Source organism: Catharus ustulatus, chromosome 3 (genome assembly GCF_009819885.2).
Source record: "Catharus ustulatus isolate bCatUst1 chromosome 3, bCatUst1.pri.v2, whole genome shotgun sequence".
In the NCBI taxonomy this organism is placed as follows: domain Eukaryota; kingdom Metazoa; phylum Chordata; class Aves; order Passeriformes; family Turdidae; genus Catharus; species Catharus ustulatus.
Window position 1 is genome coordinate 6946278 of NC_046223.1, and position 16700 is coordinate 6962977.

The 16700-nt window shown below is 38.1% G+C and overlaps 1 protein-coding gene across 2 annotated transcripts in view; it reads right to left on the reverse strand.

The window, feature by feature from the left end:
• The window catches only part of SPTLC3 (serine palmitoyltransferase long chain base subunit 3), an 86709-nt gene that overhangs the window by 34005 nt on the left and 36004 nt on the right, over positions 1-16700 (reverse strand). For both annotated transcript variants that reach the window (XM_033055491.1, XM_033055490.1), the window contains 5 exons: positions 13669-13860; positions 12052-12206; positions 10992-11140; positions 1848-1972; positions 220-313 (listed from right to left, as the gene is read on the reverse strand). In XM_033055491.1, the coding sequence (XP_032911382.1) occupies positions 220-313; positions 1848-1972; positions 10992-11140; positions 12052-12206; positions 13669-13860 (715 nt within the window). The remainder of the gene's footprint in view (positions 1-219; positions 314-1847; positions 1973-10991; positions 11141-12051; positions 12207-13668; positions 13861-16700) is intronic.

The following is a 16700-nucleotide window of genomic DNA, read 5'->3' on the forward strand; positions in this document are numbered from 1 at the left end:
ACAGTCATTCAGCAAGTCAAAAATACACAATAGCAATTATAGTATTGCACCGTTAACTTTTCCCATCAGAAACCACTCATAATATTAAACAGTTGATCCCCCTGCCTGGACAAAAGCATAATCTGGGAACTGACAGCAAAGTAAGCATTGAAAGAAATAATTCTTGCCTTTGAGGTGTGAATAACTCTGTCTCTAAATTTTTCCAACTTCAATACTCACTATTGTGCTTGAAGATTCTAATAGTGGCACCTGAAAGCCTCGCACCGAGAACGAGAGAAGTGTGGTTCAACTCATCACTTAAAATGAGGCAGCCCTGTGGAGAAGGAGCACAATGAGCATCTGCATCAGCTGGGAGGCCTCTGACTCATGTGCAAGTGTGTGCCAGCATTGCACATGTCTATGATACAGCACTGCACTTACAGCTGTAAAGATTAAACACGAAATTAATTTTCTGCTACTTTTCTGAAGGGTGCACTGCAAGGGTAGCCTGAAATAGTGGGATCAGATTCTCAGGCATTCCCAGCTGGTGCACAGGGGTCCAATATTTCCTGTAACTGGAAAGCAGCAAATAACCCTGTTAAAGACTGACTGCTTTATAGTAAAATCAGGGGATGTTGCTTCCTCTATCACTTGTTAATTTTGAGTTGCAAGGAAAATGGAGCCACCATGCCACACATAAAGACTGTATGACAGTATTGTAAGGAGGAGTAACACTCACATCAACACTTTGGACTGCAGAAATGAGATCAGAAGAGATTGATGACTTGTAAGTCCCACCTCCATTAAGATGTGAGTGAAGTTTAGGAACCAGAGTGTTTCTCTGGCAAATACATAAAGAGTTGACCTGTAGTATACTTTTCATTAACTCAGTTGAAATCTAATTTTGTTTTTAGAAATAAAAATAGAAATGTGGGAGAAGTAAATTTGTCTATTACATTAACAAGGGGCAGAACCCACAGTTGAAATTCAAGCTTGAATCCTTGTTTAGCTGTACTTTCTATTAAACGTGTTTTGCTGTGTTTAATTATTGTGTTCATAATTAAGTAAAAACTTATTCTGGAATCATAGATTAGGCCTAGGCTGAAAGATACTCAGACAATCTCCCTAGAGACTGGTTTGCAGAACAAACAGTAAGTGTAGATGCAGCTTGACAAGAAAATGTACCTGCTAGAACATAGGAGTAAATCTCTCAAATATAAGGTAGTTAAATAATATTTGTAATATATATAATATATAATAATAATGTATAATAATATATAGCAAATTTTCAAATATATATACATACATATACATATATATATACACATATACACAAACATACACACACACCTATATTAAAAACACATACAGTAATATCTTTATTTGAGCCACTTATATCTAAATATCCACCTGTGACAGAGGCCGTGACGCGAAGCCAGGTAAGGGAGGGAAAATTATTATACAGCTAAGTATCTCACACTGCATATCTGCCATTTCTTAAATTTATTTTCATTAATTCTCTGTATCTGTTCCCTCAGCAAGTAGCCTGGATACTTCATTCCACAACACCCGGACATGGGATTCAACATTTGATTACTTTTTAGGGAGAAGCACCTTCATTAAAAGGAGCTAGAGAGCTGCATCACAGATCCTTAAGGAAATGTTAGGTATGTGTGATAGCAACACTCAGATGATAAAGGAGCAAATTTAAAGTCACAAGGTCATCAGTTTTATGACTCACGCATTCCTGATACCAGGCTTTGTTCCTCCATGAAGCCTTTCCACTCACTGAAAGCCCAGAATACTGCAACACTAGTTAAAACAATTAATAAATTATTGTTCCACATGTTCCTAAAGGGAGTACTCACCTTTCCAACAAGGGCTGGAATATTCATGGAGTTAGTTGCAAAGCCCATGCCAAACACCATAGCATCTTCCACACCAAGGAACTTGGCCACAAGTTTCTCTAGTTCTACATGTTTGTCTAGGGTGCCTGCAAAAATAAGCACAGGGAATTCAAATTTATTAAGTCTTGTTAGACTGTGAAAGTTATTATGACACAAAACATACAAAAGAACAGACTAGAAGTGTGTCATTAAGCTATGTGGCATTAAGTTCTAACGAGGGTTTTCCATTTGTATCCTGTGCATGTGGGCTAACCCAAGAGGTGCAAACTAGCTGTGACTAATGCTAACAAATACTGCTGCTGTTAGGGCAGCAAAGCAGTTGGTATGGGAAAAAGCTTCCTTTTCCCCGCAATAACTTTTGACATAGCTTATTCTGAAGCCTAGTTTTTTGTCTTTTTCTCATCCTGCAATAAGGATACCTCCTTTTTGCAGGAAATGTGGGACAAACATTTTAGGCCTTCTTGAGTTCTCTCCAGATGTGAAAACAAAAATGAGTGTCAACACAATTCTTCCTTTTTTATTGCCTGTCTATATAGGTGCACAGAATTCTTAATTAGGATTCTATATGGATAGACAAACAAAAGCAATCTCCCTGTTTTACTGCTTTGGAAAGTAAAAGCTATTCCACTCCCCATAACTGATGATAAGTCTGCTCTTTCTTTCCTCTCAACAGCAAACATAAACAATAACACAACACTAGAGACCCTCCTATATTGCATGTAAATTATCTAATATTAGTGCTTGAAGTCTCCAAACAAGTAAGGTGCTCCAACTATCCAACAAAAACAGTGTCCCTCCTGTCCAACTCACAGAGGAAGATGGCAAAATACAAAAGGTAAACAAACAAAAGAGTGGTGTTAAGAGACTGAGATAACAGATAGCTTTGAACAGTAAGGTATCATCTCAACTTGCCAGCTCTCTAGTCTTTGCTTGCCTGGCTGTGCATTGCAGGGACCAAGGCAGAAGGAACTCTTACAGGATGATCTGTGGGGAAGAAAAGAGAGTGCCCTGTGGATTCTGACAGAGCATTTCCCCTAGGAATAAGGCTGTAATCACAGAACAGAAGAAAAAAATTAGGCAAGTGACTATGTTACCTCACTTGCACTGCACAAGCTTGTGGCACAGTAATATAAAGTGAATTACAAGGGATGAAACAAGAAAGCTGCGTTCACTGTGATGGACAAAGGGCAGATGAATGGAGGAATGCAGAAACTTGGCTAGAATGTCTCAACAAGAACGATGAGTCAGGGAGATGATCTTACCTTCATCACAGAGTAGAGCTCATTAAAAAAATAAAATATAAATGGTAGGAGAACAATTTCAGCAACAGCACTAAGTCAGCTGGTTACAGTGATGAAGTGTTTTCATTATTTTTTCTCATCAAATATCTAAAGTAAGAATGACATCCATTTGGAAATAGAACGTGACAAACATCTATCAAGCAGGCAGGTAACTCTCCACCAGTCAGGGGGATAAGGGGCAAGGGTCATGTGGCTTCCTGAAAAACCTGGATTACATGGACAGTAAAGAAAAGCAGCGCTGCTGAGATTTTGCCAGAGCCTTGCCTGGGTTGTGCTAGACCTGAGCTGCTCCAGCAGAGCTTCAAGAGTATCTCTGCTGTATCGCACTGCATGGTACCTGGAGCTGGGTTGTTCTGTGCTCTGGGAATTAGGTAATGTGACACACAAAACGTCACCCAGAAACTCCAGAATGTCACTGCAGAAAACTCCACTATGTGTGAGTTGAGTGAAGCTCTTTGGATGGCTATTTTCTGAATTTGTACATGCCAAGGCACACGAAGATACAAGCTGGCTCAGCATACAGTCACTGTTTAGCACTCAGGTTCTGTGAAACACAGAAGAGTGTTTCAGAGCTGAGCTGCTCACTGGGAATGTGGGTGAGAATCTCTTCAGGTGTAAGCTCAGCAGGACTCAGCATTTATTTCTGCGGTTAATTCTGTATTTTTGCAAATTGGGCCCAGTTAGTCTTCAGCCTGGTTACAGCATTCATGGACAACTAAGAGTTCCAGCAGACCAACTGCTTTAGTGTAACCTGCAGGTGTTATTTTGTCACTCAAGGGCCACCAGCAGACAAGAAGAAGATGAAGTCTAAAATGGAAGCTCGAAGCCAAGCACACTGTGGTCACAGCTTGAATGGGAAGGTTTGTGAAAGCATGAGAAACAAGCAGCATGTGCTTTGCAAGGCAGGCATTTTAAGGCATGACACAATTGTCCCTGCCTCTTCCAGGAGTAAGTCTGACACTACTGGGGTGGAGTTAAATTGCTTTTTGGGGTTGCATCATATGTTTTCTGTTTTTACAAACAGGAAAAGCCTGACTCAATACAGATTGTTCTGTTAAAGCTCCTATTAGATGACCCACAAAGGAATAGCACATTTTGCACCTATTTTTACCGATTTTGTCATGGTGAAGAATTACTCATTCTGAAAGCGACTGATTCACACTTATTATTCACTAATCCTAAAAGCTAATGCAGATGATTTTGTACACCACTACTGTCTACAAATCCTGGAATACAAATGGAAATTGGTTAGCAAAAGAAAATCCTGAATGACAAGGATTTGCAAAGTGAGTCCTGTGGATTTTGAATCATGTTAATTATCGTGGCAGTATTGTTGGTGGTAGGTAAGGTGTTGCAGAAGCAGTACAACACACACCAGTACTGTCAGTGGGAGGTGCATGACAGCTGTATACTGAACAGAGCTCAACAGAGCTGAAAAAGCATATAATTATGCAATTATTTAATCATACCAGGAGATATCTCTACACAGGACACTGTATAAATGGCATCAATTCCATCACCTCTCTCCACTGGAAGAAACAAGGAGTCAGACATGAGATGCTGGGATGAGGTTTGTCCACCAGCATTCCCAGTTGGTCACAGCCACCACCATGACAGGCATAAACAGCACTACCAGACAGATGCAAATTTGATCCAAAGGAACTGACACAAGCTGAAACATCTCAGCATCTCAAGCTACATAACAAACGCAGTAATTACACATCTCTTCATTAAATACAGCCTTAGTGGTGTCAAGTAAGGTAATTCTGGCCCTTAAAGTGTTTTGTATTGTGCTAGATTCAAGACCAGTATCATGATCTGATTAATAAAAGTGATATACTAGATATATCTTTTTAATACACTGTGTACACAGATACTTTCTACACTTGCCCTATAAACAGACATTAGAATTTCCTCACTGACTGACTACACCTTGGCTTGACCCAACAAATGAGGATACAACTAAACAATGTACACAAAATCACCATGAAGTTTTAAGACCAAAAAAAAATAAAAAAGGTACCTGCATCTTTAAAAGACAAAATTAAATCCTTTTGAAAGTTATTCTTCCTTGCTGAACAGCTGTATGTAACAAAATACAGCAGGAGTTACTGTGATCCAAGACTATATAGGTATTAAGATGAAAGATCATATCAAATGTGGACTTTCACAATGGGAACCACCTCCACAGATTCCCACACTTCTCAAAGCAAATCCCCTCCTTTTCAAAATCTGATGACCCAGTTCCCTCCATTAACTTGCCACTGCATTCTGGTGACAGGCAACATGAAGAACACTTTATTTTGACAGGCTTTTTCATAGGCTTGCCCATGCTGTTGGGCTGAAAGTCACTGCCACACTGCTAGACAGATAAAGCTGGAAAATGCACTTCCCATGATCCACAGAGTCATTATTTAGTTTGACATTTTCAGCTTGGACAAGGTGGTTTATGCCACTGGTTAGTCTGCCCAACACAGTCTTTCAGGTTCTTACACACAAGTGACACAGACTGGTTGAACTGCCAACACTGGAAGCACTATCCTGTAATAGAATTTTATGTTTGGAATTCCAGGACCCAAAGAATACAGGAAAATACCTGCTTGCCTCAAGTTAAACAAAAGCTGGAAGAGTAAACTGATCCAAGCAATGAGCCCTTGAAAGGAAAAAAAAGAACAGCTGGGAACCCTCTGCATCCCTGACGTGACTCAGAATCATTAGACTGTGAAAATGAGGGTTTGTCAGCAGCACCCTCAGCAGGGTGGGGAGCAGAACAAAACACCTGAACTTCCTTGTCACATTTGAAACTTAAGGTCACAAACTCACTCTGGTAAGATGCTTGTCAGAGATGAAAAAAATTTGTACTATTGAAAGACATACACATTTTTACAAAAGCGACTGGATGAGTTATGAAAAGCAAGATGGAGAATCAGAAGCCGTGGAAATGATATTTCTTTACACCTTGTTACCAGATGGTATCACTGTCCTACAGAGCCACCAGCAGAGGAAAGCCACAACTTGCAGAATGTTGGAAAGAGAGGGAGAGAAGTACACATTAAATGTTATGGAGTTGCGTCATTTAACACTGAGTGTGCAGAAAAGAGTCCTAAAATAAGGGGGCTTTTGATGAATCATTAGATAGAAAGGAAATGCTCAAGTTTCCTTAACATTGCTACCAACTGACAGGACTTTCATGCCACAGAGATGCCATGGGTGTCATAGATCTAACAATGTCCTCCAGTTGACTTTAGATCTTCTGGTTTTGTTTCCTGTTTTTTTTTTTTTTTTTTGGTTTTGGTTTTTTTGTTGTTGTTGTTTTTTGGTTTTTTTTGCCTTTAGAAAAACACAAGGTTAAAATTTCCAGTTTAAATCTACCCTCTTCATGCCAAACCTTGTATGGCAGCACCTTAAGTACTGAAATATTTGCATGCAGATAACATCATCTATCAGAAAGATTTTGGGTATTAACAAGTCACAGAACCCTTAATTCTTACAGATGCCTTCAATTCCACCTGCTAGAAGGTGGACTATCCAGATTATTAATCTTGCATTGCAATGGTGAAATACAAGGAACAAACCTGATCCAATGATTATAAAGTGATCGTAAACTTGATTAGTTGTTTATGAGAGTGTAGGCACAAAAAGGAAAAGAATGTTAGTGAACATGACAAAAGAGAATTCTCTGCATGAACTGTTTCCTAATATATACCACAACCTATCAGAAAATAGCTAAGATTATGAAAATGAAATAGGTGTATATAAACATATACATATACATATATATATATATGTATGCATGCACACAAATTCACATTTTGGTGTCTTTATTTCTCCTCAAGATCCCATTTGGAAACTGTAAATTATGGGAAATTCAGTTATCTTTTTCTCCAAACTGAAAAATGAATCATTTATTCATGTTTGTACAGTTACTATGTTTAAAATGAGATCTAGCCCTAATTAAAACTTTGAAGTAGCATAAAAAAGAATGGCCAAATAACTATTTTTATCTTCTTGCTGGAAATTCACATTAGGCCTTAAAACCCAGTGGAAGGAGGTGAATGGGGATGAGCTACTTTTGTGTATTAAATGTTGGCACAGATTTTCAGATCTGCTTTTCAGAAATGAGATCACAACCAAGCGTAAACAAAAACCTCTAACAAAGAAAAAGCCCTAAGATTGAGTGCAAGTTGTATCTTAGAGGGTAATCTCCTAAAATGCCCTCCAGAGTGAATAACCCTGCAAGTGTTTCTGTGAAGGCTCTATGCTGTCTTTTGGTCCAAGGCATCATCACAGGAGGAGGGTTTCAAAAGGCAGGAATCCTGCCTGGCTGCTCATCCAGCCCTAATGACATGTTTGCTCAGTTACTCACGTATGTATCCCCATGAGGAGCACTGGGGAGTTGGACAAACTGAGCATTGGAAGTGCTGCCTGTCTGTGTGACAGTTCTGTCACCAGCCTAGGAGTGCTTAGATAATCTGCCTTATCTTTTAAAACAAGTGTAACTTTGCTGGTTTTAGCATCTGCAAGCAGCAAGCAGGAAACTGATTTGCATGTTTCTCAATAATTCTCAGTCACGTTGCTTAGACAAGGCTGACTATAAACATTAACAACAGGATGGGCTCAGACAAAAGGCTTTTGAATCTGCCTTTAACAGTAGCCAGCTCCTACCCCAGCCATTAAAATACATTGATTTGCATGGGCAAAAAGGAATTTATGTTCAAGTTGTCATTCTTTCATATTTTGCATTGTGGGAACACTTGCTGTTTCATATTTATTTAGGTTCCTATTTGCTGACAGTTTTAGGAAGCTAAAAAAATAACACTTTTGAGAGAAAAATGAAAATACATGAAACAGGAGAGATATTTTTGGGGGGCAGTTTACATGGAATGCCCTAACATTCCCAACACTCCAGCAGAACAGTTGTGTCCAGTTACTTATGGAATCATAGAATGAATCACAGAGTAGTTTATGCTGGAAGGAACCTTAAAGATCATCTCATTCCAATGCACCCACCTTGGACAGGGACATGGATACCTTTCCATAGGTCAGGTTGCTCCAAGCCCCACCCACCCTTGAACACTTCTAGTAATGGGCATCCACAGCTTCTCTGGACAACCTGTTCCAGTGCCTCACCACGCTCCCAGGGAACAATCTCTTCCTGATATCTGATCTGACTCTGCCCTCTGTCAGTTTGAAGCCATTCCCTCTTATCCTGTCACTCCACACCCTTGCAAAAAATCCCTCTCAAGCTCTCTTGTAGCCATTTTGAGGTACTGGATGGCTACTTAAATCCTTCAACATTCAAGAATTATTTTCTCAGACCCAACACTACCAGCTTCACACAATGCCTTGTACATATGGCAGTGGGAAAGGAAATGCACATTGAACCCTGACCACTCTTCCACATCACACATTATGTTGAAAATTTCCATAACTTCTTCCCTGAGGCTCTTTTCTGAGACAGATGACAGGCATTTGTGACAGCTGAGGACAGGAAGCTCAGTAGTTCTTCACCCAGAAGCTGTTGAGGCTTTGATGATCCCTGTGGCTCTTCTCTTTCTCTTTCCGGTTTTGCTAAATATTTTTGATCAGACCTGCAGAGATTACTCAAACAGCAGCTTTATGCAGTAGGATACTGAAGCTCTGTGGCTGGCTTTCTGTGTATTTTCTAGTAATTTCTGGTGTTTGATTTGCTTTCTGATCATGGAACAACTAGTTAGTTCTTCCATGGATGTACCACTTAAAACTTCAAGATCTTGCTCCTAAGGGATAATAATTCTTGGTATTAAAAATAGGAAAGTATTTTTATTTCATAATGAAAGTCCCACAAACCCCTCAAAAACGTGTCTTAAATGATGCCATTATAGTAGGAAAGTAATTTTTTATTATTATAATTAAAAAGACCATGGAATTAAAAAATGGAGTGAAAAGCCTTAAATGTTTTTATGGGGAATAAGTCTAGGAAGGTCAGACACAGTTTTTATCAGTTTTAACCCTGTTCCATGAGGAAACTACCTGCAGCAGCATTCTGATATGACAGCATTGTATACCCTCTCCACAACCTCCACATTTTTAAGAGGAGAACTGTAGGCAGAAGCACAGTTTTACTTCCATGTGTTCTTTCAAACATCACTCACATTATTTTTATTTGTGCCTTCTTTGTTTCACCCTCTCTCTGAAATCCACTGAAAGTAGTGGAATGATCCTTCTCAAAAAGAGAGCTAATATAGGTTAGAGAGAGATCTTGGTAAAAACTCAAACATGCCAGACACTTAAATGCACACAAGCAGAACAATACTTTCAAAGTCAATTAGCTTGAAAATATAAATATGTTTAAGTGCTGTCTTGGATTAGAACCCTACAGGCAATTTGCAGGCTTGGCTCTTGCCGCTCACTCCGCACTTTTGTTTCAAAACACTTCAGCTCCACACACAATAACAACAGAAGTTTTGAAATGTGATCTGAAACAAACTCATCCTGTTCCTTTTATCTAAGATGAAGATGAGAAATGATAATTCTCTTATATATTAAGCTCAGAATTTTTCTGTTTGACTATGATGAGAATGGAGCCCAAACACAAAAAGGAGCAGGGAAAGAGAGTATCCACTATGAATGTTTTCCTTAGGTTGTTTGTACAGGTCTTGGTGGCAGGTGGGCTCCAAATAGAGAAAAAGAGAGAAAGCTTCCTTCAATACCTTAAAGGAATAGCAGTGGTGACCACTTTCAAGCATACAATTCAGGTTAAATAATGTATTGCAGTCACCAGATGGGTCACCTACAAAAGGAAAGTAAAACTCTCTCTGAGTGGTGTCACTGGCATAATTATTATTGGCAAATCAAACCACAGTGACAAGATAAGAGGCAGGCGACAAGGTTTGCATTACTTTTTAGTCTGAAATGGAGACTTTAAATAAAAATCTAAGTTAAATACAGTATTTTTTCTGTAAGAGTTATGGAAGAGCAGCATTTACATTGAAGATAAAAAATGTAATTTTTTTAGGTTGTTGCATTAGAAAAAAAGAAGTCTTTTATAGACTTCTCCATTCTGGGTTGTTTTTTTTCTTTTATTTTAATAACTCCCAGGAAAGGTAAAGCCTGAAGAGAATCCTCCCCTTGCATTTCTAGGGCTTAAAAATTTTTTTTTTTTTTTTTTTTTTTTTTGGTTTTTTTTTTTTTGTTGTTGTTGTTCTGAATGTAAGAATGCAAAGTTTTGTGTAAAAACAGAAAGTTGAAGGTAACACTGAATGCAGCCTACAGACTATCAAAGCAGACAAATCATAAAGGATATATAAACAAAAAAATGTCAGATGGAGCCTTCCTGAATTTATTTGCTGAAGGCAAACTAGAAATTTCTGGTTTTTGCAAAAAATATCTCATACCTCATTAACACTCCAATACATTCTCAGAACATTGGATTAAAAACATTATGTAAAAGATCATTCTACTAATCTGAAACCTCTGTGTGTGCTAACTGATATAATTCTGTGATGCAGATGAATTTGCCCCAGAACCATTGTTGAAATCTCAAAGTGTTTTTCACTTGTCTTAAAAAATAAGCCTGTTACTTCCATCATAAAAAATCCCAGGCCAGTATATAACACATTTGGGATTGCTTTTCCAAAAATTAGTTTTCCTTTAGAAAAAAACCGTCGTGTGAGAACAAACAAAGCACAACTTTCCTTTTAATTGTGAAACAAGTAATTGCTGATGTGATTAAAGTTCTCTAAGCACCCAATTCTTTCAAGATATCTGTGAGAAAAGGAGTCTAATTAGAGAACCTTTGGTGGCCATCTCACTGTTTACTCACCCATTTCTTGCCTGGTACTGCAGACTCCTGTCCCATATTTTTTTAACTCTATGGTCACAGTTTTCAAAGCATTAACATCTGTCTCTGCAAAGCCGAGGTAGTTATAAGAACCCATATTGATTACATTCCTGATAGTCCTTCCTGTAAACCTAGAATTGAAGCAAATTTTGAACAGCAGTGAAACTTTCCCTCCAATCTCAAACAAAAATATCCCAAAATTTTCCCACCAAATTTTGTTCCAGCGTCAAGTTCCTACATGGGAATTTACAATCCTCATATTTTAACATATTAAAATTAAAATATTTTAAAGTTTTTCTAGCCTTTCTCTTTCCCTTACTAAGTACTGCTTCATGGTTACAGTGCTTTCTAGAAGTCATGCTGTAGATGGCAATATATTGGTATGGGGTGAATGGCTGTTTTTATGGGTTTAATGGATTTTAATGGATTTAAATAAACAAACAAACCTATGATTTTATTTAAGGAACAACTCACAGACATTAATTTCTCAAGCAAATTGTCAATTTCTATTAAGTCATCAGTGTTCATTCACACACAGAGAACTTAAAATTGTTGAAAATATGGGAAGCAGTATGATGCATTCTCAATAAGCTCAAATATAACCAACCTACACACTGTCTATGCTGTGAATTCCCATAGCTGCAAATTCAGCTGCAACACAACAAAAACCTTCAAGCTGTAATCTGCTTAAAACTCACTGCCGAAGACTCACTGTGAAGGCAAGGAGCCACATTCATGCAATGCAAGAAATTACGATTTAAAACCTAACCAAGGGATAAAACAAATTTTACTGTAATATTGTGAGTCAAGGTCTGTTGTTGTGTGCTGACACAGCTAAACCCATTTGCAGTGGAGCTGGAAATCTATATTGCATTTCCAAATACTCAGAAGAAAAGGGTCAGTTTGTCAGCATGGCACTGACTGCAGAAAGAAACGTGCTGATGGATATTAGACAAGGATCTTGAGACAACTTCCTGTGCTTTGTAGAGGTGTCAGGAGTGTGCTCAGGAAGCTGAGAGCAGCAGAGTGTAAAGTGACTCACCTGAATGTCCAGTTGTAATCATCTGTAACACGCTCCATGAGGTCAAACTGTGGCCCAGGGACACTGCAAATGGGACGATTCCAATTATCCCGTATCCTCAAATAGAGGTTTCTGGTGTAAAAGTTCTCAAAATCTTGATAAAGTGGCACAAAATCCTGGTGTGAAAACATGCACAGGGTTATGTGCTGGGAAAATATCTGCTCCTGTACCCAAGTCATTCCTATTAACAAGGAGAAACTGATTCATCAGTAAACAGAGAGCCATAGCAGCCACATGTTCCTATGGCACTCACAACTCCAAACAGCAAATGTCTTACTATAATTCTTTTAACACTCAATATTTTATTTCTTAGAGGATGGAGTATTTTGTTTCTTTGTTTTAAGACTGGGGGATTTCTGGTTTCTTTTTTGGTTGGCCAGGGTTGTTTTTTTGTTTGTTTGTTTGTTTTGCTTTATTTTAAATGTTGAACAAGTTTATCTAACACTCCCTATATATCCTGAAAGTTGGAAATGGAAAAAAAAAAAGTCAAGATTCTTTCACTTGAAGAAACCAATTGCTTCAAATTGAGCATTTTTCTGTGTGTGGAGCAGACTGCAGAAAAATAGGATTAACAACCCACTACATTTCATGAAATGCTGGATAAATTAGACAAAAGCTAGTCCAATATATGTGAACATGGAGATGCAAACATCCAGTTGAAACAATTTTTTTGGTTGAGAATTAATGCCCATCCATGGAAATTAAATTTAAACAAAGCTTTATATGAAAGCAATATATCCATGTTGGGCACTGCATACAATAAAATGATAAAATATCACGGCATGCAGTTAACATATATGGGAGAATTAAATAAACATGTAATCCATAGTGAAGGACAAAAAAATTTAACAGGCACAACTGGAATCAACAATTGGCCAAATGATGAAGTGAATTGGAAGTGATATTCATTAAGTTATGCATGCATCTCTGAAAATCTAAAACAGGAAACAATTTCAGGAATTTTATTGTTCTTGATTTTCCTCCGTTATGCCAGGTGTTACTGAAAATGTTACTCAAACTGCATAGAGGAGGAGCAACCAAAAATTCTAAACAAAGTTGGAAGGCAGCTGATCTTGCTAAGGTGCAAGTTTCACTCGGAATTGTGTGGGATGAGAAAATTTTGGGAGTTACAATAATTCAATTATAACAAAATTAGAAATGCCCTGCTGTGAAACACAGTGTAAGACAGCCAGATGGGACAAAGGAAGAAAAGAGATTTGAAAAGAAAATGGGGTTGAAGCAATTTGAAAAGATGATATATTTAACAATAAAGCATTTAGGAGCTTTTTTTTTCGGTGGATTGACCTAATATTCTGAGATTTATTTTTTTGTTCTGAGAGTATTATGGCACTCTTAGAATGAGGTGAACATGTCCCTGGGTAAAAATGATGATTTTACAGAAATGTAGGCACATAATCATACACATGCACACAACTCCACTGCAGGGTGTGTCACTTCTCCACCTCTGTGCCACGTTCTGTAAAATGAAAGTTGTCTGCATCGTTATTTCCACAAAAATTACTAGCAATCAGGGGAAAACTCAGCTGTTGGATACATAATGACTTTTTTCATACATACTTTTTGTTGTTCTCTCTCCGCAGCAATGTTACGTTTTTCTAGTCCCCAGGCTCTCATAAAATCTCGCAGGTAGCCAAATATTGTCCCCACTGCAAACCCCACGAAAGTAAAAACTGCAACATACATTGGTGCCTGTTCAAAGTGCTCAATAAATGTTTTTTTGTAGAGAGTTCCATTTGATATTCCATTCTTCTGGGGGAAAAAAGAAACAGAACAGAAATTTGTGATTAATACATTTAATCTCAGCAAAGTTTAGACCCTTTGACCTTGGGGTAAATATTTTTCTCTAATTAGAGGAGACATTCAGACCTCTGTATCAGCTGAAGAACAGGACCTTTAACACTGCAGTTGCTACTGACCACTCCAAGTATCTCCCATTTTCTCTCCTCTCCTGTCCTCATTTGTAGATGTCTTCAACACCACTCCCTTGTCTATTTTGAAACATGTGAAACTCATGAAAGATTGGCAATGTATTATTGTGCAACTGGACAATTATTTCAGAGGTGATTAAATGGAAACCACAATGTTCTGTCTTGCAAGACAGAGCCATAAAAAGGGAAGGGCAGCATGAAAAGCTCACCTACACTGTGCCTGACTGCTTCTGGAAGTCTTGTGTAACCCATTGCAGCAACTAACCTATATAAAACAAATCCTGCCTCAAACAGGGCAGCTTCCCCATGATGCTCTCCAGATGAGGAAGCATCCAAAGCAGTTATGATCCCTGCCTTTTATTTCTGTTCTGATTTTTAAATCCTATTTTCAGGGTTCTAAGGTTTCTTAAAAACAAAACAAAGAGCAAAAGTAAAGAGATAAAAAAAAAAAGGAAGAAGACACAGCCTTGCTTGTTGGAATTAGTGATCCCATGGTGAGCAAATTCTATAAATTTACAACAGCATGTGGACAAAATATTTTGTCGTTATAATATATTAAGATTTCCATTTCCAAATTAAAGAAGCTAAGTTTTTCAGTTGCCATATTCAACAGGCTCATTAGATTATTTTTGGAAGAGTTGGAAGAGTGCTATCTCCCTTATTTCTGCAAAATTTATTTACAGTTATTGTCTAGTAACAGCCAACCTGCCAATTCAAAATTAACAAACTTCAATCCAGACAAAATAGTGCCCTGTTAAAAAAACCTCAAACCAAACAAAAAAATACTCAAGACATATATTTTAACATATTATAAAGCAAAACTGCCAGTATATGAAGAAATACCACTAATAGATTTCTGCCTGTGGGATGAACTAAAAATGTAGATTACCTAGTTTTGTAATGTAGCAAGCTGAAATAGAATATTCATATTAAGAACAATTGCCAATTCACTGTATTTGTAAGGACAGAGTATTACTGATCTTAGATTGCATTAAAATGCCTTTATCCTCAAAGGATTTATATTTCTGTTCTAACTTGCTGGTCCAATCCTGGATTCCCGAAGGGTTTTTTGGGAGAAAAAGAAATTAAAAAAAAAAAAAAAAAAAAAAGGAAAGAAAAGAAAAGTGGTTGGGCATAAGAAAAAATAGAAAAGCTGATAAGGAAACCAAAATAGAAAAAAATGCTGATTGGGCTGAACAGAAACACATTTACACTTTGGAAACACTTATTGCCCTGCAAGGGAGGATGGATGCAGGTCTGGCTCTCATCATGTGAGGGAACACCTTTGAAGAAATGCTCCATATGCACTCCTACCTCAAGCTAATTGCTCTTTTAGGGCAACCTATTTACCATAAAAAACATTTTATGAGGATGAGTTAAATACATGGTCAAGTCAAATTTCACATGAGTCACAACAGCTGTGTGCACACAGTGATGAGATAAAGCAAGTATTTCAGAAAGGATTAAGCTCAGTCCTATTACCTTACATTTGCCACGGGCTAAGAGCAGATTTATGGTCATCTATGGAAATTCAAGTGGCATTGTAGCTTTATGCTCTTGAATCAATTGGCATCAAGCTGTGATGATGTGATAATGCACCTAAGCCCAGAGGAGAGAGTTAGGATGTTTCTGTACATTGATTTTATTAAGAAACACTTTATTGCTATAAACCTTGTTGGTGAAGGAACAGGAAAGCTCCTATCAGACTTCTGCACTGTGATCCTTCCTCCACAGTAAAACTCTGCTGTTGCTGAACTGTCATTTCAGCAGGTGCCATTTGATGCAGTCAGTATGACACGTGTATTTGACCAAGTAACCACTGTCACTGTCCTTGATACAAACAGCTGGGAGGAACAAGCACAGATAGCAGTGAAGTACAAAGAATGTGGAGCCACATGTGACCCACATCCTCCAGGCTATGAAGGAAAAAACCCAGAAGTCTTTGAACAGTTAGTACAAGGCTGGAGAACAAATTAAAAAAACACAGTGGCACCTCATCTAAAAAATAAAGTAACAAAAACAAAGAGCGTTTAATCCATCCCTGGAGTCCCACAAAAAAGTAGAGAGTCTCAAGAAAGAATAACCACAACTAGTGGATTTGCTGCTTCTGGAGAGTGGGAGGGTGGTAGCAGGGGTTTTTCTGTGCAGCATTTCTGATCCAAGTGTGAGGTGTATGAGTGACTGGACATCACGAGGATGTTTAATTTCAGCCAGTCTAAATTGGCTGAATTGGTCAGTGAAGCAATGGTTGTCATTTTGCACTGCACTACTGTTGACTTTTTCTATGTTATCATATTCTATGAGATCATTTCATCTCAGAAGGAGGAGGTGGATTTGGAGGCTGTGCTTTTAGAACAACAGCTATTAAGTGAAGGGAGAGATATAATTCAACTGTTGCTGGCACTGAAATCAAATACAGCAGATTTCCTACAAATGTCTGAAAGCATTCAGAGATCATTAGTCACACCATTACACAGCGGGTGCTCTGCTGAATTGCCTTATAACCTGTAATAACACCTGCAGTAGGCAGTACATTTTCTGCTCCATACCTTCAAATGGTAGCAATTGATTGGGCAAAGATTCTCAAAAATACAGTAAATTCACGAATACAAGCCGCACTGAGTATAAACCGCATCTCTGGGTGTTGGTAAATATTTCGTT